Raw genomic sequence first — 27,364 nt, 5'->3', positions numbered from 1 at the left:
ATACGTGAAAAAATGACTCCCTTAATCTATAACACAAAGTAGAACAATGTTTGTTTGTTTGTAGCGAAGGATCTCGCTAACCGCTGATCTGATCGTTTTCTCCTTTACAGGATAGCTTCTCATAGGTCCCGGGATGGTTTATAACTATTTTCTTGGGGGGTGGGACACCCCTAATCCCCCCCAAAAATGAAAAATATCCCCTTCCCCCTCCAATTTTTTTTTAAATCTAAAACCTCTTGGGGCAAAGCCCCTAGAGGCTAGGGGCGAAGCCGCTAGTTTCCTTATAAAAGGACAACTATGTCTTCAAGTACACAGAAGAAAATAAACCAAAAAGTGTTTAATAAAATAACTTAAATTTGTTTTAACTACAAATAGAAAACTTTGATACCTGGTTGTCCAACAGCCTCTAAAGAAACGAGGCTGCTTCCAGGTGACTGCTGGCAACCATCAGCCGCTGTTGCTCCATACATTAGAGACCTTCCTGCCAGGGAGGTTATGGGTACATATCGACCATCCTGTAATAGATGAGGTTACAGGTTTGAACCCACAAACTGCATGCATTCAGGAAGGAAGGGGACAATCTGTTTATTACACTAGTCCTTAAAGTTTTATATTAACTTTCTTATTGTTTTGCTTAACAACTTTGGGGACTTCTTTAAAATTTTTATTGTAAGGTTTATTAAATTGAGTGTCCAAACGTTTCAACCATTAATTGTAATCAACATAAGAGGTATTTTTTGTGTAATAGCATTGGATATCCACATCAATTTATCGGCCATTGTCTTATCCCTTAAGATTTCTGGCATTCAAGCGGCCATAAACCTTTCCTAGTCCAACTACTATGTATAGGCAACTAAACTTCAATAATCTTTAACTAATCCAACTTAATCTAACCTAATTATTAAATGGATACAAGTCTACTTTACCACAATATATGAATTACTAGCGGCTTCGCCCCTAGCCTCTAGGGGCTTTGCCCAAGAGGTGATAAAAAAAAATTATTGCGAGAGACCATAAATGACCATGGAAACTCCTTCAAAAAAAAAAAAAAAAAAAAAAAAAAAAAAATGGGGGGGGATTTTTTGGTTTTTGGGGGGGTTGGGGGTGTCCCACCCCCCGAGAAAATAGCTTAAAACAACCACAGGACCAATAGGTAGATACCCTTAAGAGTAGAATCCGATCGGTTCAGTGGTTACCGAGATCTTAAGGGACAGACAGACAGACGGACGGACAGACGGTCAGACGGACAGACGGACAGACAGACATCGTTCTACTTTGTATTATAGATGAATTAAAAAAAAAATACACTTTTTTTCTCTCTTCAACAAAAAAAAGTTAAATAAAGTTCAAAGAAAAAACACTGTAAATTACCTTAATGGTAGTAGTTGTAGGAAAAAGATCCGTGTTAGAAGGCAAACTGGAACTCAGTATATCTAAATAAAAAGAGTTAGTCAATGGTATTACATATTACATAAACTACAATTGACATACCCCTTGCAAATCGGAAATGGCGTTTTAAAATAGAAAATAAATCACATAAATGTTTCCTTTTAAAAGTTTAATCTACATAAATAATTAGGATAGTAAAAGGAATAGTTATTTCTCGCATCGTATTATAAACAGCTTTCCGCGGATATAGAATGTACAATCATAAGATTAAAACCAGTTTTTTAAGCCCTGAGGTGCCGAAGGCACAAGCTAAAAAAACTGGTTTTAATCTTATGATTGTACATTTTTATATTCGTAGAAAGCTGGATATAATTCGATGCTAGACATAGTTTTTTCGTATGGATGAGAACCGGTTCCTATCCACCGGATACGAATGAATACGAGAAATAATAATTCTTTTACTACATATAAATTTTGCATTGTAGTTTTTTATTCGCAAAGCTTCTCTTTATTTTATTTCACTTTTTCAGTCCTTCCGTAACGCTAATGCGATTAACGAAATGGGATTTTCTCAGCTGCTATTGAAGAAAGACGGCTAAAATTTTTTCTAAGGTTCCTTGTATAATCAAGTGTATGTCCATCAGTCTGTCGGTCATGGTGCATAAATACATATTTTTAAAAATATTTCATAAATGTTTCTTATCAACTGAACATCTTCTCTTTAATTCATTTTGTCTGTTTGTCCTTCGATAAATTTTTGTGCTTCGCTACACTACTTAATACTTATGGATGTTGTCATCCTTGTTATCAGTCTACTGACCTGAGCTTGCTGGAAGGCTGGAACTCAACAGGCTGGAATTTCTAGACACTGAATCCTGAACACTTGAGCTTGGAACTAGACATGGCTCATCCAACTCCAAATAATTTGCCTAAAATTAATTAATTTTTGAATTTGCAATAAATTGAAATCTAAGTCTATAGGGTGGGTGTACTCTTTGGTAATTTTAGTAGGTTAAGTTATCTTAAACTACAATTAATTTTTAAATGTGCAACCTAATGATTAACCTAATCTCATGAATTTTTAGAAAGAAGAGTAGATGTATTATTATTTTAATATTGTGATTGTTCAGTAAAGTTTGCCTTATCTACATCTTAAGTCCAATCACTCACAATTTCAGACTTACTCTAAATGTTAAAGTAGCCTCTTTGCGTATTATTGTTACGTTATTTTGTCTTTTAGCTACTGTCTTGATATCTGGTGATAACACCAGCCAATCAGCAGTCACACCATGCAGTCATCTCAGGTATAAAACATTGTTGTGACGTGGTGGCAGCGGTCTAATATTACACCACTATTATTTACCTGATTATCATGACCACCACTAGTATTACTCTCTCCTCCTAGTGACTCCTCCACTTCACTGCTCTCCCCATCACTCTCACTACTGCTGGAAAGCCTTCCAAACTCCACAGTCATATCAACATTGTTAGACTGAACACCATCAAAATATTACATTTTTTACAAAAATGAGCGACACTGTTTAACATTTAAGCAGGGACAAGGGACCAGGATCCTGACAAATTTCTCAGTAAAAATTACCCCACAGCCCACTTTCTTCTCCCCCCCCCCCCGTCCCCTTCTTACCCACTTCCCTTTAGTTACCACACAAAACCAAGTTTTGAGCCAAAAGTAACATTACGCCACTCAACTATCCAAATTTTCACAATATCAAATGGAATTATTTGCTGAACTACAGCCCCTGCATTTAAGTTTTAAGATAACTAACATTTTTAAATGGGCCAAATTAGCTTTGAGGAATAAGTTTCTTTAATGGAGATTTTAATGAATTTTTCAAATTTTTGGGTGAAAATTCCCATTTAGAACACTTAGATTAAGCATTGGTTTAGTATATTAGCATGTATTAAAAGTAAAATGTTATTCTGAAATGATATAAATGATCCACAACTTTTTCTGGATTGAAATAAATGCATTCCTGATTAAGACTGGTGACACCGTGCCCCCCACTTCTCTTGTGTGCTGAGCTTCTTAACCTTTAAATTAAAATCATTATAATAAAACTTGTTATTTTTCGTCAGAACTTATTTTAGGTACAGTCCTTTTCGTGGCAACGATTCTTAAGGGGCGTTTTTTTTAAACAGTAGCTTTTCTCCTATTTCTAGACCCAGCGGGGGGATCTAACCCTGCGAGGCCAATCACCTAACCCAATATAAACTAACCTAACTTAAAATAAACTATCAAAAGCCATTTCAAAATTACGACAAATCGCCCCTTAAGGGGCGTTGCCCCGAAAGGGACTATTCCCCTTATTTTAAATCCATAATTTATTGTTGATTGACATATTACATACTAGGGACAATTTATCTTGAAAGAGTGGTGGTAACCTCCCTGAAATAGTTGTAAACCTTCCCAGGACCTATTAGAGGCTTCACTATATAAAAGAACCATAACGGTTCCGCAATTAGCGAGATCCTTTGCAACACACAAACAAATAGAGACGTCTTGTTACAATTATATAAGGATTTTCAAAAGCAATACTTAAAATAAAAAGATGATTCGCAATTTGAAATTTATTCTACTTATTATCAGTGACCAATTCTGTTTTATAATATTTATTTATCGCATCGTATTATAGACAGCTTTTCGAGGATATTAAAATGAAAAATTGTAAGATTAAAACCAGTTTTGATGGCCACAAGGGGCCGAAGGTCTGGTCTAACAAAACTGATAGGTTTTAATTTTATGATTTTTAATTCAATATTCGTGGGAAATTGTTTGTAATACGATACGCTACATGATTTTTCAGTATGGCTTTGAACCGGTTCTTATCGAGCGAATATTAATCGGTTCAGAAGCCATTCTGGAAAAAATTCTGGCATACCTGGGAACAGGTTGTGGTTGTGGAGCTGGTCCTGCTGATACAGGGCTTACATCATTATCTACAAATTAAAGAAATCAATATTTGTCTTAAATAAAAAGAGATTTCGTTAGGAATTCTATTATTTATGGAATTACAATAGTACCTATCAAAAGTTTTTCGCAAGAGACTTTTTATTAAATTTTCATTAGGTCTTCCCAAATTTGTAGTGTCCAAACTTTAAATCTACAAAGGCGGTAACTATGTATATCATCATTAGGGATACATTGTCTTATCCCTTAAGGTCCCTACATTAAGACAGACCATAATCACAAAGATGCATTGCTGTACTACTATTAAACAGACTTATCCAGGGATCTAAGGGGATGACAAAGGCCGAAAAATTACCTCCCAAAGGATGATACACAAAAAAAACCTTCAGTAGATTACAATTAGTTGCTGAAACGTTTGGACACTCAATCAAAATTCAATTAAAGTATCCAAGGTTGTTAAGAAAACGTTATATAAAGACTTTGGGGACTTGTTTAATAAACAGCTGGATGTCCCCTTCCTCCCTGTACTTACCAGCTATAGATTGTTGATGAGATGAAACCACTGAAGTAGTTAAACTTGTTGTGCTTGGTATCCTGACAAATTAAAAAGGATTTAGTTTTAAGATTAGTTAGTTATTGCATCGTATTATAGACAGCTTTCCGCGAAAAGTGGTTAAAATTATTAAGATTCCCTTGGAGCTAACAAAACTGGTTTTGTTATCATGATTTTTATTTTAATATTCGAAAAAAATTGTCTATAATACGATGCGATACATGATTTTTCTGCAAGGCTCAGAAACTGTTATAATCCAGCGGATATTAGTCGATTTCTAAGCCATACTGAAAAAAAACATTGCTAACTTTTACCAACTAAATTAAGAATTTTGATCTTTTATAACCAAAAATGATACATTTTAAGGGGGGGGTCCGGGGGGGGGGGGAAGTTCTGACACATTTGCGTAAACGGTGATTATTGGCTTTATCTTTGGACTGAGAGGATAGGTTATTAGGGATAAAATCATTCTTATATGATGAATTTCCCCCAGATTTAAGATTTTTTGGATAGGCCTCCAGGTTCCGGAGCTCCAGGCCTCCAGGTGGTCTCTGGACAGGTAAAAAAATAAAAAAAATCTTATTTGAACAGTTAGAGGTATGTTTATAAAACAAAATAAGCTTCTTTTTATATATTATTTATATATTTGAAGAAAAAATTACAATCGGCCTCCAGGTTCAGGTACTGCAGGCCTCCAGGTGGCCTCTTGACAGGTATAAAATCCAAATTTCTTATTTGGACAGTTAGAGGTAAGTTTATAAAACAACATAAGCTTCTTTATATATATTCTTCATATATTTGAAGAAAAATTACATTCGGCCTCCAGGTTCAGGTGCTGCAGGCCTCCAGGTGGCCTCTGGACAGGTATAAAATCCAAATTTCTTATTTGAACAGTTAGAGGTAAGTTTATAAAACAACATAAGCTTCTTTTACTATATTATTTACATATTTGAAGAAAAAATTACAATCGGCCTCCAGGTTCAGGTGCTGCAGGCCTCCAGGTGGCCTCTGGACAGGTATAAAATCCAAATTCCTTATTTGAACAGTTAGAGGTAAGTTTATAAAACAACATAAGCTCCTTTATATATATTATTCATATATTTGAAGAAAAAATTACATTCCGCCTCCAGGTTCAGGTGCTGCAGGCCTCCAGGTGGCCTCTGGACAGGTATAAAATCCAAATTTCTTATTTGAACAGTTAGAGGTAAGTTTATAAAATAACATAAGCTTCTTTTACTATATTATTTACATATTTGAAGAAAAAATTACAATCGGCCTCCAGGTTCATGTGCTGCAGGCCTCCAGGTGGCCTCTTGACAACTAAAAAAAAAAATTTCTTATTTGAACAGTTAGAGGTAAGTTTATAAAACAACATAAGCTTCTTTTTATATATTATTTATATATTTGAGGAAAAAATTACATTCGGCCTCCAGGTTCAGGTGCTGCAGGCCTCCAGTTGGCCTCTGGACAGGTAAAAACTCCAAATTTCTTATGTAAACAGTTAGAGGTAAGTTTATAAAACAACATAAGCTTCTTTTAATATATTTTTTATATATTAGAAGAAAAAATTACTATTGGCCTCCAGGTTCAGGTGCTGCAGGCCTCCAAGTGGTCTCTGGACAGCTAAAAAAATCAAAAAAAATCTTATTTGAACAGTTAAAGGTCAAGTTTACATAAAAAACAAAATGAGCTTATTTTTAGATGCTTTAAAGATATTTGAAGAATAATTTACAATTAGCCTCCAGGTTTAGGTGATGCAGGCCTCCAGGTGTACTCTGGACAGGTAAAATATCAATATTTCTTATTTCAACAGATGGCGGTAAACTTATAAAAAAATTAGCTTATATGTTATTTATATATTTGAAGACAATATTACAAATGGCCTCCAAAATAATATTATAATAAGTATAATTTTAAATTACAATTGGCCTCCAGGCTCAGGAGCTTCGGGCTTTGAACAGGTAAAAATAAAAAAAAGATAATGTCATTAACTCCTACAATTTAAACCTTTGAAGTCTCAATGTGTAGGACCTAATAATATTATATGTTGGCGTTATCCTCTTAAATTTTTTTTTTCAATTTTGAAAATTTTGCTATCCCCCGACTAAACTATAAAACCTGGCAGCGGCACTTTTTTACAATTAGGTTTGGTTAGATTATAGGCTAGGGGGCTGAGTACCCATGGCTAGGCAGGTCAGAAGGCCGAGAGCCGCGGCCAGGTTCTAATGTACTCAAAATTTTAAATCGAGAAAAATAAATCCTACGAGGATAATACCTAAATGTTTAATTTCAGATAATCTAGGATGGGGTGCAAATTTTTTTTACATAATTTTCATATAAACATTTACTGGCAGTTTAGACTACTTAACAAGATCTGAAATAATGGACACATCGTTAATAGATTCACCTTCTAGGCAAGTAGTTTTTAATATATAAGAAGAAGCTTATGTTGTTTTATAAACTTACCTCTAACTGTTCAAATAAGAAATTTTGATTTTTTACCTGTCCAGAGGCCACCTGGAGGCCTGCAGCACCTGAACCTGGAGGCGGATTATAATTTTTTCTTCAAATATATAAATAATATATAAAAAGAAGATTATGTTGTTTTATAAACTTACCTCTAACTGTTCAAATAAGAAATTTGGATTTTATACCTGTCCAGAGGCCACCTGTAGGCCTGCAACAACTGAACCTGGAGGCCGATTGTAATTTTTTCTTCTAATATATAAATGATATATTAAAATACGCTTATGTTGTTTTATAAACTTACCTCTAACTGTATAAATAAGAAATTTTGATTTTTTACCTGCCCAGAGGCCACCTGGAGGCCTGCAGCACCTGAACCTGGAGGCCGAATGTAAGTTTTTCTTCAAATATATTAATAATATATATTAAGAAGCTTATGTTGTTTTATAAACTTACCTCTAACTGTTCAAATAAGAAATTTTGATTTTTTACCTGTCCAGAGGCCACCTGGAGGCCTGCAGCACCTGAACCTGGAGGCCGATTGTAATTTTTTCTTTAAATATGTAAATAATATAGTAAAAGAAGCTTATGTTGTTTTATAAACTTACCTCTAACTGTTCAAATAAGAAATTTGGATTTTATACCTGACCAGAGGCCACCTGGAGGCCTGCAGCACCTGAACCTGGAGGCCGATTGTAATTTTTTCTTCAAATATGTAAATAATATAGTAAAAGAAGCTTATGTTGTTTTATAAACTTACCTCTAACTGTTCAAATAAGAAATTTGGATTTTATACCTGACCAGAGGCCACCTGGAGGCCTGCAGCACCTGAACCTGGAGGCCGAATGTAATTTTTTCTTCAAATATATGAATAATATATAAAAAGATGCTTAGGTTGTTTTATAACTTACCTCTAACTGTTCAAATAAGAAATTTAGATTTTAAACCTGTCCAGAGGCCACCTGGAGGCCTGCAGCACCTGAACCTGGAGGCCGATTGTAATTTTTCCTTCAAATATATAAATAATATATAAAAAGAAGCTTATGTTGTTTTATAAACTTACCTCTAACTGTTCAAATAAGGAATTTGGATTTTAAACCTGTCCAGAGGCCACCTGGAGGCCTGCAGCACCTGAACCTGGAGGCCGAAAATAATTTTTTCTTCAAATATATGATTAATATATATAAAGAAGCTTATGTTGTTTAATAAACTTACCTCTAACTGTTCAAATAAGAAATTTGGATTTTATACCTGTCCAGAGGCCACCTGGAGGCCTGCAGCACCTGAACCTGGAGGCCGATTGTAATTTTTTCTTCAAATATATAAATAATATATAAAAAAAAGCTTATGTTATTTTATAAACTTACCTCTAACTGTTCAAATAAGGATTTTTATATTTTTTTACCTGTCCAGAGACCACCTGGAGGCCTGGAGCTCCGGAACCTGGAGGCCTATCCAAAAAATCTTAAATCTGGGGGAAATTCATCATATAAGAATGATTTTATCCCTAATAACCTATCCTCTCAGTCCAAAGATAAAGCCAATAATCACCGTTTACGCAAATGTGTCAGAACTTCCCCCCCCCCCTTAATCCATCTATGATAATCAAATCAATTTAATTGCAACAAATCAAATATTGTGATTAAATAAGTCAGTAGGTAAGTAAATAAAACAAAAAATATTTAGTTTAGACATTATTTTAAATTTTTAATTCTGTATTAACTTGTAACAAACAAGGGTAATTAAAGTAAAACAATAGAGTGGAAAGGGGTAAAATAACTGTATGTTCCACCCCATGGACCCGGTGCCGACATTCAATTGGGTATTTGAATATATGCAAATAGCGTCGGGAATATTAACACAACCAAGTCGCTACAAAAGATCAGAAAACAATTTGCTATTAGACGAAAAAGTTCCTTAACGCTGGATCCAGGGATAAACATCTATTATTAATACATTTATCATCCCTACCTTGTTCTAAGTTCAGATATTTGAGCTGTATGTTGGCTATGAATTGCTTGCAACTGCTGGATATACCATTGTTGGTCTCGACACTTCTGGAAAAATGTGGGGGCTCGAACCTGTAATGAAGATGTTGTCTAAATATGACAATTATGTTTTTCATGTCTGTTTGTCTATCTATCTATCATATAGAATCTGTATTGCGTGAATGTCTGTCTGTTAGTCTATATCTATTACTAGCGGCTACGCCCCTAGAGGCCTCAAGTGGGAGGACGTTTGATTCGACCCTCTCCCACTTGCAATTTTATTTTTGAGAATAAAAAGTAGAAAAAAAATGCAGGGGGTGTATATTTTTTCTAGGGGCATTTCATTTTGGGAGGCTGGTGGTATCCTCCCCCAAAATAGTTATGAATCTTTCCAGGACCTAAGAATCTACACTGTAAAGGCGAATCATATCGGTTCAGCAGTTAGCAAGATCTTTAAGTACACACAGATAGACAGACATCCTGTTAGTATAATATAAGGATATATAACCTGAAATGTAAGAGTGAGACTATCACTGCAAAGATATCCTTCCGAGGCCAGAAGGTCCAGCCTAAAGAATCTGTTGTAACCCCAACACTCGCCAACCTCAAAATCCGAGGCAAATTCCCTAAATCATAAAATATTGTTTATGACACCTATCATATTTGTTAGGGAAGGGTTTAGGTGAAAACCATAAATATGTAATCTTGAAAAACAAACTGTTCTATCTTTTGCTTCTCATTAATGGATATAATAGAATAGGTGGATATTAGAGCAGGTGAATATTTGTCGTAATTATATTCTTCAGATATTGGTCAATACGTTCCTCCATGGTCAGGAGAAGAGATGGGGTAAAATCATAAAGAGGGGGATGGGGGGGGGGGGGTATTAGCCAGCTGGGAGAAACATTGTTATTAGGGTATACGAGAATCTCTCACAATATCCACATATTTTATATCTATTTTTCCAGCACATCTGCAGGTAACAGGGGATATGAATTTGTAGAATTAAAGATGGCAACCCTAAACCTTACATATAAAGGGATAAGACAATGGCCGATAAATAGGTGTTCAATTACATCCCCAATGATGATATTCAAAATTACCCCTCTGTAAATCACAAGTAGTGGTTGAAACGTTTAAACACTCAACTTAATGAATCAAAAAACCATAGAGAAAATAATAAAAGAGAGAAATCGAGGTATTTGAAGGACTAAAATAGGCAGTGGGCCTAGAGGCCTATATTGAGCAATTGCCGCGCTGAATTTTTAATGTTATTCCACCACTTTTCAAAATGGGAATATCTTAAAATTAAATATAATTTCAAGACAATTATAGATGCTGTTTGAAGCATAAATCTAATTTTTAAGGGATGATATAGAAATATTTTGAATTATCATCCATTCTGATGAAACCTAATGAAAGAATATAAAATTATCATTATTAATTTTTCATGACTTTGCTACTGACTTTAATCATAACACTCATTATCCGCTTATAAGATTTATATTGCAGTCTATCTAACTTATATTTTTTAATAAATAAACGTTTTTACAAATTTAATATGAACATTTGATTGTAAATTATAATAATCAGTTTTTCAGTGCCATCTAGCTTTGAATATAGAACTAGAATATCAAAGCGTTCATCAATTTTTATTTTGCCTGTATTTTTCTTGTTTTGGATTTTTGTCACTAAAGGGCCAAACCCTGAGGGGTAAATAACATCACTTAAAAATGTTAAAAATATTGTAAAAACGAGTATTGTCTGAGAAAGAACACAGATAGCATTACAGATTATTCACTTATTTAGATTATTCAGTTATGAAATTTTTTATTTAATATTTAGCCTTAGTTTTAATGTATGTCTTTGAAGTAGACAACTAGCGAACCTGGTGGCTGAGAGCTAAACTATTAATTTTTTATTAGTAAACATTTAAAAGTTTTATCATGTTAATTAGATTTAAATATTACATTTAGGCTAATTTGAAAAAAAATAAATTTTTGATCATAAAAGGTGAACCCTCCTATTTTTAAACTAGGCGAAACATACTTTTCTGCTGCACTAAGACCGTCCGCGGCTGTTTGTTTTTTAAGATTCTAAATCAAATTGTATTTTAAATATTTTCTTTAATTTTTTTTAAAACATAATAAATTCAGAAAAATAATAATAATTAATAAGATAAAATTTTTTTTTTTTTTTTTTTACATATATAGAATAGGTTATGATTAAGATGCAAAAAGCCGCGGACGGTTTACATAAATAGCAGACAAATTATTTTAGTAGGGGGGAAGTAATATTTTACAATGAAATTGGGGTGAGTATTCATCCTCTTATCCTTTTTCCTTATGCAAAAAACTAAAATTCAACAAAAGTGCAAACGATTAAGAAAACGTTACTATAAAACTTTGAGAACTAGTGTAATGAACAGCCCAATGACTCCTCCCTGTCTGAATATGTAAAGGAAAATTGTGTACCTGACAATGTTCTTATTAGTATCACGTCCATGGTGCACCATCTCAACTCTGTATTCGTATTTACTTGTTTCTGGAAGTCCTACAAGCAATATAAACCAGATTAGTTTTTATGAAAACTGATGCCTTTGTGAACTTAAATAATAAGGTTTTTGTCTTTTTAAGCATAACCGACAAACAGACGGACAAAAGGGGCATAGTGAAGAAGCACATATAAATAGGAATCTTCACTAAAAATTCACATATAATAGAAATCTTTCAACTGTGTACTCATATTTACTTGTTTCGGTAAGCAAAACCTACAAGCAAAATAAACAAGGATGACAACATCAATAACTAGCAAAAAAAATCATGGTTCATACGGACAAGGAGAGTGATCTAAACAGCATTTGTAAAGTTTCAGCCGTCCATCTTTTAAAGTAGCCATGAAAATCAAAGAGTTTGCTGTCTGTTGGTGTTTGGACATGTAAGGGTAGACTTGGCTTCATTTGGGTAACCTTGGCTGTTGGATCTGACGTTAGTGACAGCAGCCTCGACCGTATTAGGTAAGTTAAGAATGGCTTCGAAACCGATTAATATCCTCTGGATTAGAACCAGTTAAAGGCAAAACTGGTAAATCATGTATAGCATAGAATTACAAACAATTTTCCATAAATATTAAATAAAAAATTAGGTGAAAGTACCTGCACTCAATTCAAGGAATACAGAAAGATAGTTTCCGCGGACAACTCCGTTTCCATCCGGATATACCTTAAAATAACATTTTATTAGCTTATACTCTCCTAAAGGTGTAGTTTCATGAAATGCATTTGAACTTAATTTAGTGATGGGCATAATTTTTCCTGGTTAATGGGTTAAACTACATTTATATGGCATATATTTGAAAGAATTTTATTTTTCTACCACGTAGTTTTAAAAATATCAAGACTTGGAAATCGTCTTTTTAAATTGCATATATCACAAAAAGACGATTTTCAAGTCTTGATATTTTAAAAACTAAGTGGTAGAAAATTAAAATTCTTTCAAATACATATATGCCATATAAATGTAGTCTAACTCATTAACTGGGAAAAAATATGCGGTTCACTAAATTAAGTTCAAATGCATTTCGTGTAACTACCCCTTTCAGTTTGTTCATGTCCAGTAAAATGTAATAAAAGGCTTCTAAATTTACTGAAAATCTTAAAATGTGAAAGAAATATACCCTCCACCTGAACACCCCCCCCCCCCCCCCTTCTACCTTTAAAGAAACTAATAGAGAAGCCAATAGCTAATAATAAAGCTGATGAAGCATAAATCATTAACCATTATGAGAAGAATTATTATGAAACTAAAATATCAGAACTCGGCAGCCACGCCTCAAATTTAAACCCGCCTGTGTACTTTTAAAAATGCCAAAAAGATAGATTGTCCGTTTATGACCAGTTTAAGACATCTAGCTGAAGTTAAAATATATGAAAATTTCACTGAGGTTTACACGCGGCTGACGACCCCTGAAAAAAAAACAGTGGTCAAATATCCTGTAGATTTGTTGATGTTTCAAGAGTCTTCTTTATGATTGTGTCATCTTATCTATCTATGAAACAAAAACCCTCTATATCAAAGTAACGTCTATAGCCTTAATCAGTGAAAATTTTCTGAAAAACACTAACAATTTAGTGATGAAGTTAATAATATTTTAAGCGACATAGAATCAGACAGGGAAATATAGCATACAACAGAATATTATTTCTATATTTACCTTTAATCTCCAGCTGAGACCGTTGACATGCAGTGGTGGTGAATATACAGGATCAGCTTTGCGTTGCAGAGAGCTAAAGTGAGTCAGAGTAAAGCTCTTCTCATCATAACCAGGAACTATCTCAGATTGGAAATGTGGCTGCACCTAAAAAAAATAAATAAATGTATAAGTATAGAATATACTACCTGGATCCAGTGTTGGGAATCTTTTTTCATTTCCTAGCAAATTGCTTTCTGCCCTTTTGTAGCTACTTGGATGTGTTAAATTGTTAATATTTGCGACGCTATTGGTTGATATTAAAAGACTTTATTGGAAGTCGGCACATGACCTCGGTTATATTTTTTAATAAAAAAAATAAACAAAATCCAAAAAGGAAGAGAACTAGGGTAAAAAAAATAAATTCACATTCCAACCCCCCACAGAAATGTGGCAAATTATAATTTCATACATAATATGTACTAAAGTTTTAAAGTAATTTTTGGAAAAATAATACAACATTAAATACTCTAGGTAGGTAGGTAATCAAAATGCAAACAAAAAAAAGGACATTGGACTGTACATTTCACTGGTACCCAAAGATTTACAACCATGTTGTCTTATATTAGTTGGCTCAAATTTTTTTAGTATTATCATTGAATTCTGATAGGTTGATACCAAGCTAATAACGCACAAACTTTACTACAATAATTCTAATCTACTAAAAGGCTATTTTTTTTATTATCATTATTGGGGCTGAATACCAATTGAATTCATACCTGGCCATACACATTAACATTACCTGGGCAGAGACAAAACTTGGCATTGGCTTCTTATTGGCACTGGAAGCTAGTTGCAGAAGCTCCGCACTCTTGGCAATCAGCTGTCCCTTGGTAGCTGTCGACAGCTGAGATTCTATTTGTCCCAACAGCTGTTCAACCTAAATTATTAGTGCAGTGGTAATACAAAATGATTGGATTTGTGGAGTTGAGAATGAGAAGTTGTTTTCTTTGCAACCTGTATAAATGGAATTTAGGGTGCATTAATTGCCAAGTGGACCACTTTTCTGCACTACCTCTTCGATTTCGGGAATTCTCTGGCCTGTTGGGTGGTTCTAGGATCCTAGAGCGCAAAAACAAAGTTTCAGAGTCCCTGGATGTCTAGATATCTAGCTATCCATGAAGGTGGGTAACAAAAACAAAAATAGATAAACTCTGAAACTTTTTTCTGACCTCTGGGATCCTAGAACCACCCAACATACCCAAATATAAAGTATAACCGAAATCGGAGAGGTAGTGCAGAAATGTGGTCCATTTGGCAAATAATGCACCTTAGTAATATGAAAAAACTAATGTCGAAAACGGACATACATGTGTAGATGTAGGGTAAGGGTTAAGCTATTAAAAAAAAATACTTTAGCTAATTTGTTGTTCATTGCATTGGCTACAAAAAAATATAAAATGATTTTTTTAAAAAGACTAGTTATATATTGGGTCTTAAAGTCGCGATAATGTTTTTGTTTGGTTAAAACTAAAGTTCAATACATTACTACAATATATACTTTTAAGAATTAGGCCTCAAAATAAATAAAACAGTTTGTAAAGTGCAAAGTAAATCTACAATTGACGTCTGTCCGTTTAAGTCTGTAAATATAACAATATGTTGTACAGAAACTCCTAAACGATTAGAATTGAGAAGGTTTGAATCAAGCGAAATATATATTCTACTATAGAAATTGTTCTTGTTTGTGTAGTACAGCTCTATGCCGCCGCGTTGAATGTCAAATGTTTCAACCACTAATTATAATCATGAGAGGAGGGAATTTTGTATCTCATCATTGGGGAAGTACATCCATTTATCGGCCATTGTCTTATCCCTGAAAATACCTGTTCTGTTTCTTGATTAAGAGAGTTCTTGTTTCCCATGAGAGTGAGAAGTTTGTGCTTCAGCTGGGAATCAAGTCTGGCGATCATCAGCTCAACAGCATTTCTATTTTGTAACAATTCTTTATTAATTTTATGATTTTTTTATTTTAGTAGAAAATTACCTATAAAACGATACGATACATGAATTTTCTGTATGCTATCATTAGTGCAACAACATTTCTAATTCAGTTACAATATTTTTATATTCTATACCCACTAGTTATTAGTTTATTGTGACTGCTAAGCTTTATAAAAAAAGGGCCAAAATCACATTGTTTAAAATGGAAATAATGGATAAGAAAGAAATTTGTGAGGAATGATGATACGGATTTAAATGTTAATTCTCTGTAGGTATTAACTTATACTTCAAATACGTCAGGTATAACACGACAAAAAAATCAAAAAGCCATCATCAGCGTTAAGATACTTTAATCTTGAAATCACAGTCTCAATTATATATTTTCCTAAATATTGTCAGCTCTAAACTGGATAGAGAGGATCTTCTATTTTTGTTTAATATTTTCCTCCATTTTTGTCAACTCTCATCTGGATTGATTGATTAGCCATAGTTCATTAGGGTTTGGACCTAAGTAGTCATGGAGTAGGTTGAGACACTTTTTTTATAGACACTTCAAGCTCCACGTTCAAGCACGTTATGGCTTGACTTCTCATCTGGATAGAGAGGAAGCTGACGATATTGAGGAAAATATTAAACAAGAAAGGATCGTCTATTTCTTGTTTAATATTTTCCTCAATATTGTCAGCTATAATCTGGATAGAGAGAGGATCTTCATCAAATATTTCTTCTTCATCAATTTTGCTTTTTAACAACAACGTCTTCATATTTAAATAAACTAATTCAAACAAATGATCATCATCATTATCGCCATTTATCTCTTCTTTCCAGAGCATTGGCCACGCACAATGGTTCTCCATTTTTCATTTAATTTGGCCTTAGTAGAGGCATTAATGAAAGATGATAGTTTCTCCTCTTCCAGTTCACTTAGGAATTCCCTCCATGTTGTTTTTGGTCTAACTGGTTGAAACAGAAGATGAAAACCTCTAAGAATACAGTTCCACCTTTGATCATCATCATCAAAGTTGGAACTGTACTCTTACAGGTTTTCAGCATTTCTAAATGTCCAGGGGATTTATTATGCTTTGTTTATGCTGCACTAGAATTACAATGTTTCTCATTGGCTCAATATCCAAGAAATTTTATATCCTTTACCTACCCACTGTAAACTGTAAACTAATTAAGGGGTTAAATAACTTTATGCCCCCATTTTGAGGACCCTGTGTCGACTTTCAATTGGGTCTTTGAAAATCAACCAATAGCATCGGGAATACTAACACAGCCAAGTCGCTACAAAAGAGCAGAAAGCAATTTGATAGCAGGCGTAAAAAAAATCCTAACAGGATGATCCAGGTAGTTGTCTGGTTATACATCTATATTTATTGATTAAAGAATAATGTTCCTTATTTCTCTAACTCTCTCATCCTTGGCAGCCCTCACACTTTCAACATTTCTTTCCAGCTCCTGACCCAAGGATATCAACTCCATCAACCTAAATTATAATCATTACAAGCGGTTACGCCCAGAGGAAGTCTCTAGAGTTTAATCATTTTTTTGTTTTTGGGGGGAAAGGCGGGGGGCTAAACCTTACCTATTTTTTAATTTAAGCTTTTAAAAGAAAGAAAAAATTGGGGGGGATGCATTTTTTTCTAAGAGGCGATTTCTTTTGGGACGGTGGGGATAACTTCCCCCAAAATTCAAAAATTAAACAATATGATAAAACAATTTATATAGAATATACGAGGACACTATGATCTTTGTCAATTTAGTTTGCTAACATGGACATCATTTATTGGTCAATTCTTTAATACAGTAGAAGGGGATGGGTTAAAGGGGGTGGATGGTGGGTACCTATAATATTTTAGCCAGCTTCAAGTTCAATTTATTAAAGTACACGATAATCTGGTTTAATATCCAAGTAATAATAAATCCATTAATAAAACTAACCTTCTTCTAAGTAGCGCAACTTCCTCTCTAACTCTACCCACATGTTGGGAGTAGATATCATCCAAAGGTTTGAATGTATGTCCAGAGTGATTTCCTCCCCATAAAGCACACTGTTTAATATTTTTTCATGTTCACATTTTTAAAAATGCAAAAAAATAATCCAGGATATTGTTTTGATAAAGTAAGGTTCCTAAATCTGCCTATTCCTTATATAAAAGAAACAGGATGTTTGTCTGTCTGTTTGTGTGTACCGAAGGATCTTGCTCATAACATGATCTTGCTAAACATTGAACCAATATGGTTCTCTTTTACAGTGAAACTTCTCATAGGTCCAAGGAAGGATTTGGGGGAGGGAAAAATCGCCCCCCCCAAAAAAAAATTTCCACCAGCACTTAAAAAAAAGTGTGTACTTTTATCTATTAGATATTGTAATTGGAATATGTTTTGTTTCTTATGTATCTCTTAGAATAATCTGTTCTTAAATATTATATGGTAATACAGGCGGCGGAAATAAAAACAACAATGCCGCGTAAAATTGTGAAACACAATCCTGATGACAGATGCACTTGGAACATGTCCAACAGTAAACACTCAGCTTCTCATCGTGCAACTCACATTTGTCAAGACCTAATTACAAGAATCAAAATACTAGTCAAGTAACAGGATGTCTGCCTGTATCGAAGGATCTCGCTAACAGCTGGGTCCAAGGAAGGCTTGTAACTATTTATTGGGTACATCCAAGAAAAATCACCCCAAGTTAAAAAGAACCCCTAAACATTTTTTACTTCTATTTTTTAAGTGCCCCTAGAGGCTTCTAGGGACGTAGCCGCTAGTACAAAAATAATAATAAACAAGAATTTTTTTTGTCATTAGATTGAGATCTCAATTACTGAACTGAATGGTTTCTTTATTCTTCGTAAGGTTACCATAGATCTATGGTTGTTTAGGCTAGGTATTTCATTTTCGAATACAGAGTTGTAGAATTTTAAAATTTTTTATGAAAAAGAATTGAACCAACCTCCACCACCTCTAGATTCTGGAGTACCAGATAAGCTACTTCCAGAAGATCCTCTGCCTCCAGGAGTTCTGTCTCCAACATCCTAGGTTTAACAAGATTATTTTTCATGAAAACTGATGCCTTTTTGAAATGAAAAAAAGATGTAAAGACATTCAATTAAGACTCAGATATCCCTGTAAGATCCCAATATGTGAGTGCAATCAAAAGATTATTTTGGGGGGCACCTAGGCTTTATCTTTGGACTGAGAGGATAGGTTATTAATGATAAAATCTTTCCTATATGATGAATTTCACGAAGTTTTAAAATTTTTTGGATAGGCCTCCAGGTTCCGGAGCTCCAGGCCTCCAGGTGGTCTCTGTAAAGTTATTTTTTTTAAGTTACAAATCAACTCATAAAACAAAATATGCGTCTTTTTATTCAAATATGTGAATAATATTAAAAAAGATGCATATTTTGTTTTATAAATTGATTTGTAACTTAAAAAAATTTTTTTTTTCATTTTTACATGTACAGAGACCACCTGGAGGCCTGGGGCTTCGGAACCTGAAGGCCTATCCAAAAAATCTTAAAACTTCGTGAAATTCATCATATAAGAATGATTTTATCATCAATAACCTATCCTCTTAGTCCAAAGATAAAGCCTAGGTGCCAGGTTTACGCAAATGTGTCAAAACTCCCCCCCCCCTTAAATTGTTATTCATTTATGCTTCTAACGTGTATTAAGTATTTTTTTCTTGTTGCTATTAGTCCAAACTAGCGGTTCTATTTGTAAGTTTTTACTTTTTACATCAATATATAAAAAAAATGTTACTGCTTCCTCAGCATTTGGCTTTTGGGACTTCCAAAACAGTAGTCCCCCACCAGGTTTACGCAAATGTGTCAAAACTTCCCCCCCCCCTTAATTTAATGTTTGAAATGTCTTATTCGAGATTTATTTACAATAAAATTGTCATCAATATTGTTATATTACTTTTTTAAAAATTAAAAAGAACAAACCTTAAGATTATCAATCTGTTGAGTGACCTCCTCTACCCACCTACAGTTGACCAGCTCATGGATGTGCAAAGATGCTCTACAATGCGGGCACTGGGACCTCTGCTCAGTCAACCAACGTCTAAAATTATGTTTAAAGTTGATATTTTAGTTGTCGGTAATATTGCAATATTCTTTACTTGCAGCGGATACGCCCCTAGCGGGCTCTAGGGGCACTATAGGGAAAAGGTCGACTCTCTTCTTTACATTTTGAAAAGATATATATATATTTTTGAGGGGGGGTTCCAGAAGATAAATTTTCGGAGGATAGAACTAGAGGTACCCTACTTCAAATAGTAATAAACCTTCCCTGGTCCTATAAAAGCATAACTTTTAAGGAGAAACGTATCGGTACAGCGGTCGGGGAGATTCTTTAATTAAACACACAGACAGACATACTGTTGTTTTTATCTGTGATTTAGTAATTTTCGAGACCACACAAAAAAAATGTTTGTTGATAAACATTTGTAGAGGTTATTGTATACTTTCACAAACAGAGCTTTAAATGTTTTCAATGTGTCTTAAATTCAGCCAAATTTGATAGGCTTTAAAATTTTAAAAGAACTAGATTTTTTGGGGTGGGTGGGGGGGGGGGTGATTTCTCTTTGGGTGAGTGGCTGTTCCCTTCCCCCAAAATAGTTAACAACTTTCACAGGACCAATGAGAAGCTACTCTGTAGAAAAGAACCATATCTGTTCAGGGGTACAAGGTACAAGGTACAGACAGACATATACAAATCCTGTTACTATTTAAGGATTTTAAAAGAGAAATATGATTTAATTAATACCTCTCTCCTAACCTTCCTTGATCATTAGGTACATTACAAAATTAAAATTTAAAGATTTTTAGAGGAATTTCTTTAGATGCTTTGTATAAACATAAACTGAACACATCAATGTTTGCAACAAGTGGAAGTTGTCTAAAGATTTTTACTGCAACAAATGGTCTAAATATTTTTTTCTCTGCTATATCACACTTATACACCAGTTGGAAGTTATTTGTTACTACTATGATGTGATTATGTGAGAGATCTGTAAATACCCAGAGAGTTTTACAGTATGGCAATTTAGTAGACTTAATTCATCATATTGAACAGTCACATATTTTTCTAATAAATATGTGGATATCCAATAATGTTTTCTTTCAGTTTTAAATATTGTAGAATATTTGTTGTCACAAAATTGTATTTTTAAAAATTAATTCTTCATTATATTATTTCAAAACAAAGATGTAAAAAAATTATATATTTCAGTTATTCAACTAAATAAATCATAAAACTTTATCTTTATTATCACCATAGAAAACATTTACCTAATATTTTTTTTTCTAGCCTACCGCACTTGCCTAACCCCTCCCCAACTCAATATTTAGACGTTGCTGCGCTATTAAAAATTAGTGTACCTAATATTGCAATAGTTATTTCTATTTGCTAATAAATGAGAGATAACGTTGTGTATTTTATATTTCAAAATATTAACCACTTTCTTATCTTTTATATAATTTAGTGTATGTGAGAAATATTGAAAGACAGAATTAGGCACAGCAATCCAGTTTAAAGCAGCAATTTTAAACACTAACATGTTATAACAATTTGCTTAAAAGTCATGTTTTGTATTATATTGATTTCATTTAATGTTCTTTAATTATGAAAACTTCACGTTTTAGAATTTGATGTATTTTTATTTTATTTTCTAAGTTGGAATATATTTTATTGAGAAGAATATTATTCTATTTTAATTTTGTAATAATGTTTGATCTCAATAAAACTCTTTAAATCATTTATTCTGAATGAAACAGCTTAGAAAGCAAATAACAATGTAACATTAATAAAACTACTATTCAATATAGATCGAAAGACAATTTAAAAATGCCTTCAATTGAGATTTATGGTATGCAAGGTTCAGCCCCTTGCAGGATTGTGCAGGTCAGTACTTTACCATGAGTCTCATGGATTTTTAAAAGCGAAACCTTTTTTATAATTAGGGTCAGCCCATTTGTCCTAATCAGTTAGTCTTTCAGTTCATAGTATTGATTTTGAAATATATTTCAGAGATCTTAGCACCCTCTTCAGTCTAAATTATATTTACTTAATCACAAGAGTAAACTTAGGGTTGTACCAACAGCTTTTACAAAAAGGAAAGGTAAGGGGATTAACTTTCTGTGGGTCCAATTTTATCTTTGGACATAGTTGGTAAAGAATGCCTCAACCCTCTGCTACCCAATCCCCCCTCTCATGCTTTCTTTTCTCTACCAATGCTTATTTTCAATTTATGATCATTAAAACACTGAAACTTCTGATTGTCTGTATGTTCCTTAAAAAATGAATGATTATTTTATCAATATATCAATCTCGTTTTTCAACAAAATGTTAGGAGGGTTCCTTCCTCCATTCTTATATTTGGGCGCTTCTATCAGTGTCAATAATAATGAATCATGAAAACTAGCAAGATCAGAAAATATTCTTTTAGATGACAGCAGAATGTCTTGGCTTAGACTACACCTTCAAGGAAGTAAATCTGATGAAGGGAGAACACATGACTCCTGAATATCTCAAGATGAATCCTCAACATAATATTCCAACTGTTGTTGATGGTAAGAAATCTTAAGTTTTCAATATATCAAATATGAAATGAATAAATAAATTCATTCCTTAAAAAATATAATAATGGGACTTATCATTTTGGTCAATGAGAGTTTATTAGGGATTATTGGAGCACTATTAGTATTAGACAATCTAAGGTTGGAAAACTCTAGCTCAACCATGATTATTTCCTATATAAATCTGTCATAGATATTGATGCAAGTTGTTTTGGAAATGTTTAAAATAAGAAGTTTCAGTGTAATATAATTAATTAATAAATAATATTGTTGTTGCTCTTACACTATAGTTTTTCAAATATCTTCAGGATGCTAAGATGTCACAGGTATTATTTGAAGCCATTATAAAGAAATGATAATCTTTTCATATATAAATTTTAATTACCAGGTGACTTCTGTCTGAATGAATCCAGGGCTATTGCTGCCTATTTGGTTAACAAATATGGAGATTCTGATAAACTTTACCCAAAGGTTATTTTGGCTGATAATAAATTGTCATAAATTATAAACATGTTTTCTTCTTATATAAAAGTACCAATCTGTCTGCCTGTATGTGTGTGTGTACCAAAGGATCTTTCTGCTAAACTGCTAAACCTTTTGGTTTCTCATATGTCATAAGAAAGTTTATAACTAATTAGGGGGAGGATACAACTACCCTCCCAAGATGTATTGACCCTTAAAAACAATTTAAAAATCTAAGAAGGGAAGGGGTTTGTTAGTTCTATATAATTTGTTGAGATCAACTAAAATAACAATATTTCTGTTGTAGGATGCAAAGTTGAGATACAATGTGGATAAACTGATGTACTTTGATATGGGAGCATTTTACAAGGTAAAATATCAATTATAAAAGCAAATGAAACCGTGAGGAATATTCTTCATTCTGTAATAAACAATGAAAATTGATTCAAAGGGAATCAATAATTGGTCAAGTAGACTAACTACAGTTGGACATATAATCAACAAATTTTAATTATAAATTGTTTAAGTAATGGTATCCTTTATTTTAGGCTTTTGGTGATATTGCATATCCCAAGATGATACCTGATAGCGGTATGCCTCAACCAGAACAAAAACATCATGACAAGCTGGATGAGGTAGATGCATTTTGTTGATAAATACCCTTTGGGACCAGCCAAACTAGTTTTACTTAGGAGGACCATATCGGTTCAGCGGTTATCGAGATAACAGACAAACAGATAGAGATTCTGTTACTTTATTATGTGGATTAGTTTGACTTCATACAAATATCCAGGTGTTGAAATGGATCAATAGCTGGGTGGCTGGTGGAAAATTTGCTGCTGGTAATAATCTTATTTTATCAACATTGTATTTTCAAATATTTAAAGCTATCAATTAGTAGCGAAGCTACCCTATAATTCACTTTGTCTGTCTGTCAGGGAATGTGATTAACTCATCTGTTATATAAGAAAGACGGCTGAATTTTTTTTTATAAAGATTCCCTTTACAAATGAGCTTCCAGTTTGTAATTTACTTTGTCAGTCTGTCAGTTATACATATTAAAAATTAAACTATGCGAGAAAGGTTTCGTGATTCTTGATTTTAACAAATGCAATGCTCTTTAAATCTCCTTGACCATATTCCTATGCTAGAAAATTTTGTGCTTCGCTACTTTTGTACCTATGTTGTCATCTTTTTTTATAACTTTTTTTGCTTAAGGAACAAGTGATATTACAATTGGAGATCTGTCATTGATTGCGACCTACTCAACTGTGAAGGCTTGCGGATTTGTTGATCTCTCTAAATACCCAGTAGGTTTATTTTTAAATACAATAATGTAGCTGAGGATAAAGAGCGTCAATTTTTTTCTCAAATTGGGTGCAAGCTTACAGTCAAATGCGCTTATAAGGTCATACTGTAATTAATTTTGACCAAACACGAAAAAAAACGCTCTTTTTAAGCTAAAAAAGAAAAACTACTTTTTGTATGGGTCTTTATTTCAGGATATCTTTATGATAAGAATGTTTTATTTTTTATTTTAAACCAGTACATTATACTAATCTTTATAAAAAAAAAGTTTGTATGTCTGTCTGTACCAAAGGATCTCGCTGAACAAATATGGTTTTCTTTAAAATTTAGCTTCACCTGGGTTCAGGGATGGTTTATGACTATTTTCTTAGAGGATGCCATGACCATCCCAAAAGAAATCTACCATAGAAAAAAATTATCCTAAAATTTTTCTTTTAAAACTAAAATTGAAAATTAACAGGGTTCATTTACAACCCCACACCCCGCTCCCTCAAGTGCCCCTAGAGGCGTCTAGGTCGTAGCTGCTAGCTTAAAATAGAATAGGTATCAATACTATTACAGTAGTCCATATTATTTTGTTAATCAGGATGCTGAAGCCTGGTTTGAGAAATGTACTGGTCTGATTCCTAACTATGAAAAGGTAACCATTTACTAGGGGGTTATGGGGGGTGGGGGAGTAATTATAACCGTATTAAATAATTTTTCACATTAAATGACATTTTATTTACAAAAGAAACAAAACAAAGAAACAAAAGAAGACTTTATTATAAAGATGCTTCGCTTATAACATTATACCTAATGGTCTCATTACCATGCTCAGTTAGGACTTCGCAGACAAAGGTCGTGCAATCGTAGTCTGTTGGAGGTTAACTTAACCTAATATCCACCAGTAGGCGTTAGAGTTTTGAATCCCTTTACAAGCGAATGATGCCCATGGGTTCTCTAGATGAGATAGTTAAGATACCTTTCCCTTAATCAACATTGCTTTTTTAGGCGAATGGTGCCGGAGCTGAAGAAATGGGAAAATGGTACCCTAAGTGAATGTAAACATTTTTTCAGTATGGCTTCGAAACCACTGGATTCTAAGCCATCCAGACTGAAAAATCATGTATCTTCGTGTTATTACAGACAATTTACCACGAATATTAAATAAAATCATAAAATTGATACCATATTGTTTTTACGAGGGGGGAGGGGGTGTAGAAGCTAGAGCCGCTTATTTATCAGCTGTCAGATAAAATTGGATACATTATTTTACAATAAGTCTTATATGAACTAAAAAGTCCTGATGATTAAGCCTATTTTATGATGATATAATAAATCATCTACCTAGTCGTTTATCAGTCTTGATATTTATTGAGTTGCTTTGCTGTAGTGATAATAACCTTAACCAATTTCTGGCTAAATAACATAATGTAAACAAGAATAGTTTTCATGAAAACTGATTTCTTTTTAGAATGAAAAAAAGATTACTGTCCTATTTTAGAGTAAAACACTAGAGGGCAGAAACTAATTTAGAAGCAGACTAAAAAGGTCTTTGAAAAAGGAAGGGAGATAGTTGTCTGTATATACATCTATATTATAGATCTGTTTGTCCTTTAATGTAAAGAAATTCAACCCTTAAACATATAGAAATTATATTGTACTCTAAGTGAAGAACCATTCTTCTAGCCATCTTATAGCTTCAATTACAGTTTTTTTATATCTTTACAAACACACAAAATACCAATCGAACAGACGGACGGACAAACATTTTAGGGACCAAAGACCATACAAATGAGGAGAAGCATTAAATTTTCTTTTCAATTAATGAAAGAAGTAAACACTAGATGCCTTTTTTGTAAGAAGGCATTAAAATTACCTTATACACATATAGCAACACAGTTTAGAACAGTGGGGACACAGATGGGCATTTCTGAGCTTTTCCATGCAAATAAAACATCTGAAGACCTCGGCAAGGCTCTCCACTGTTGGCTCATCTCGTCTAAAAAAAATCTAACTGAAAAGTTTATAATTTTTTTTACATTGGAGACATTTCATAGTAAATATTACTACAGTTGAATAGTTGAATATTACAACAAAAATTCCAAGATAATTTTAATGAGAAGATGTATTTCTAAAAATTTAGATAAATATCACGAAAAGCCACCGTAAAAATAAGAATTTTAGCTTCAAAAGATCTCTAATTTCCTTGACTTATTTTCATCGGATTAGGTCTATGGAAAATAAATTTAATTTCTCACTTTCTGTCAATTGTAAGCGATTTTTTTCCTTTACACACTTTATCTATCTATCTGTCAGTCTACCTTGTTTTATGGAGTAGTATTACTTGTGCTATTTCTGTTGGTGAATACTGAACATAAGGGGGGGGGGGGGGCAAATGGTTTATTTGTTTGGATGTCCGTTTATCTAATCTGTATACCTTGTTTCTTTTACTTGCACTGATCTGCTGGTGAATACATGAAGAAGGAAATAAATTGTCTGTCTTTCTGCCTGACTATCTAGGTATCTATCAATTTGCCTGACTGTCCATCTATATTTGGTGAAGAATTATGTATTCTATTACAGCTAAGTCTAGGATTTAATGTGAGTGAACAATCTATGTATCCATCTATCTTTCTGTATATCCATCTATCAGTATCTATCCAGTGTTCTGTCTGTAAATCTAATAATCTACCTTCTTTGTGGAGGAGTATTGCTGGATCCATTGCTGCTGGGCCCAGGCACTGGGGGTGAACAAGGACGTCTCCGCTCCTGACTAGACATTGCGCATTATTCACTTCCAATCTGAAAATATATTAAAACAATAAAGAATTTAGATTTTCATTAATATCAGGAAGGAATATGGTAACCCTAAGAATTAATATTTTGACATGAACTTTTTAATAGTAGAAAATAGATTGAATGTATTGTTTTTTTTTAATGAAAAAAGAAGTATTTAATAGTTAGGGACAAAATACTTATAGTTAGGGTACCATAAATCCGTCCATCTAGATTTTATGCCATTTATAAATGCACTGAACTAATTTTTATCACAAGTTATAAGCGTAATAGGTTTCAAAATCATTAATTTGATTAGGTAACATAATAATTTTGTAATATCACTGGTATTTAATTTACTATATTTCAACTACTGTTTGAATTTTAGATAATAGACATCCTCTACAAAGGTGCAGAATTTTAATGATTTTTTTGGCCTGATCATTTCTTTTTAAAGAATTCATTAATGTCAAGGTCATCATAATCATCATCACTATCAAAAGAAGTCATTTTGGTGGCAGATTTTTGGACCGCTGAATAATTTTGCGATGGTACTGTTGGTGGTTGTTTTGATTGTATTGATTTCATCATTGCCAACAGCTTTTCTCTGCTAGGAGCTGCTTTGTTTGGCTTAGGGCCCTCCCTGTTACCAACTTCTTCTGAGATTGTTTCGGTAGATTCTTTGGTATTATTAATGGTATTTTCTTTTGCTGGTTTGACTGTA

The 27,364-nt window shown here is 33.3% G+C and overlaps 2 protein-coding genes across 7 annotated transcripts in view; one reads left to right on the top strand and one right to left on the bottom strand.

The window, feature by feature from the left end:
• LOC145334818 (uncharacterized) overlaps nt 1-26,664 on the bottom strand; it is a 39,458-nt gene extending 12,794 nt beyond the window's left edge. For all 6 annotated transcript variants that reach the window (XR_013885026.1, XR_013885025.1, XR_013885027.1 and 3 more), the window contains exons 1-21: nt 26,558-26,664; nt 25,742-25,864; nt 19,477-19,594; nt 18,480-18,561; nt 18,015-18,088; nt 17,462-17,574; nt 16,919-17,006; nt 15,400-15,504; nt 14,316-14,453; nt 13,538-13,681; nt 12,480-12,546; nt 11,800-11,878; nt 9,834-9,951; nt 9,309-9,418; nt 4,851-4,912; nt 4,290-4,347; nt 3,388-3,441; nt 2,753-2,885; nt 2,210-2,318; nt 1,372-1,433; nt 389-515 (exon numbers count right to left, since the gene is read on the bottom strand). Coding sequence is in view for 3 of the 6 variants with exons in the window: in XM_080180442.1 (XP_080036568.1) it covers nt 389-515; nt 1,372-1,433; nt 2,210-2,318; nt 2,753-2,885; nt 3,388-3,441; nt 4,290-4,347; nt 4,851-4,912; nt 9,309-9,418; nt 9,834-9,951; nt 11,800-11,878; nt 12,480-12,546; nt 13,538-13,681; nt 14,316-14,453; nt 15,400-15,504; nt 16,919-17,006; nt 17,462-17,574; nt 18,015-18,088; nt 18,480-18,561; nt 19,477-19,594; nt 25,742-25,864; nt 26,558-26,646 (2,053 nt within the window). In the remaining 3 variants the exon portion in view is untranslated. The remainder of the gene's footprint in view (nt 1-388; nt 516-1,371; nt 1,434-2,209; nt 2,319-2,752; nt 2,886-3,387; nt 3,442-4,289; nt 4,348-4,850; nt 4,913-9,308; nt 9,419-9,833; nt 9,952-11,799; nt 11,879-12,479; nt 12,547-13,537; nt 13,682-14,315; nt 14,454-15,399; nt 15,505-16,918; nt 17,007-17,461; nt 17,575-18,014; nt 18,089-18,479; nt 18,562-19,476; nt 19,595-25,741; nt 25,865-26,557) is intronic.
• LOC145334819 (glutathione S-transferase 1-like) lies at nt 20,472-25,045 on the top strand. The gene is made up of 9 exons (XM_080180445.1): nt 20,472-21,436; nt 21,981-22,104; nt 22,499-22,581; nt 22,880-22,942; nt 23,121-23,207; nt 23,366-23,414; nt 23,791-23,882; nt 24,467-24,520; nt 24,874-25,045. Exons 1-9 carry the CDS (start codon nt 21,380-21,382, stop codon nt 24,919-24,921), a joined length of 657 nt encoding a protein of 218 aa, XP_080036571.1. The 5' UTR covers nt 20,472-21,379; the 3' UTR covers nt 24,922-25,045.
• Nucleotides 26,665-27,364: the final 700 nt, after the last annotated feature.

Source organism: Acartia tonsa, chromosome 12 (assembly GCF_053477335.1).
Source record: "Acartia tonsa isolate MP-2025a chromosome 12, ASM5347733v1, whole genome shotgun sequence".
Lineage (NCBI taxonomy): Eukaryota > Metazoa > Arthropoda > Copepoda > Calanoida > Acartiidae > Acartia > Acartia tonsa.
Note: the sequence above shows the minus strand (reverse complement) of the source record. Positions and strands in the feature narration are given on the sequence as shown.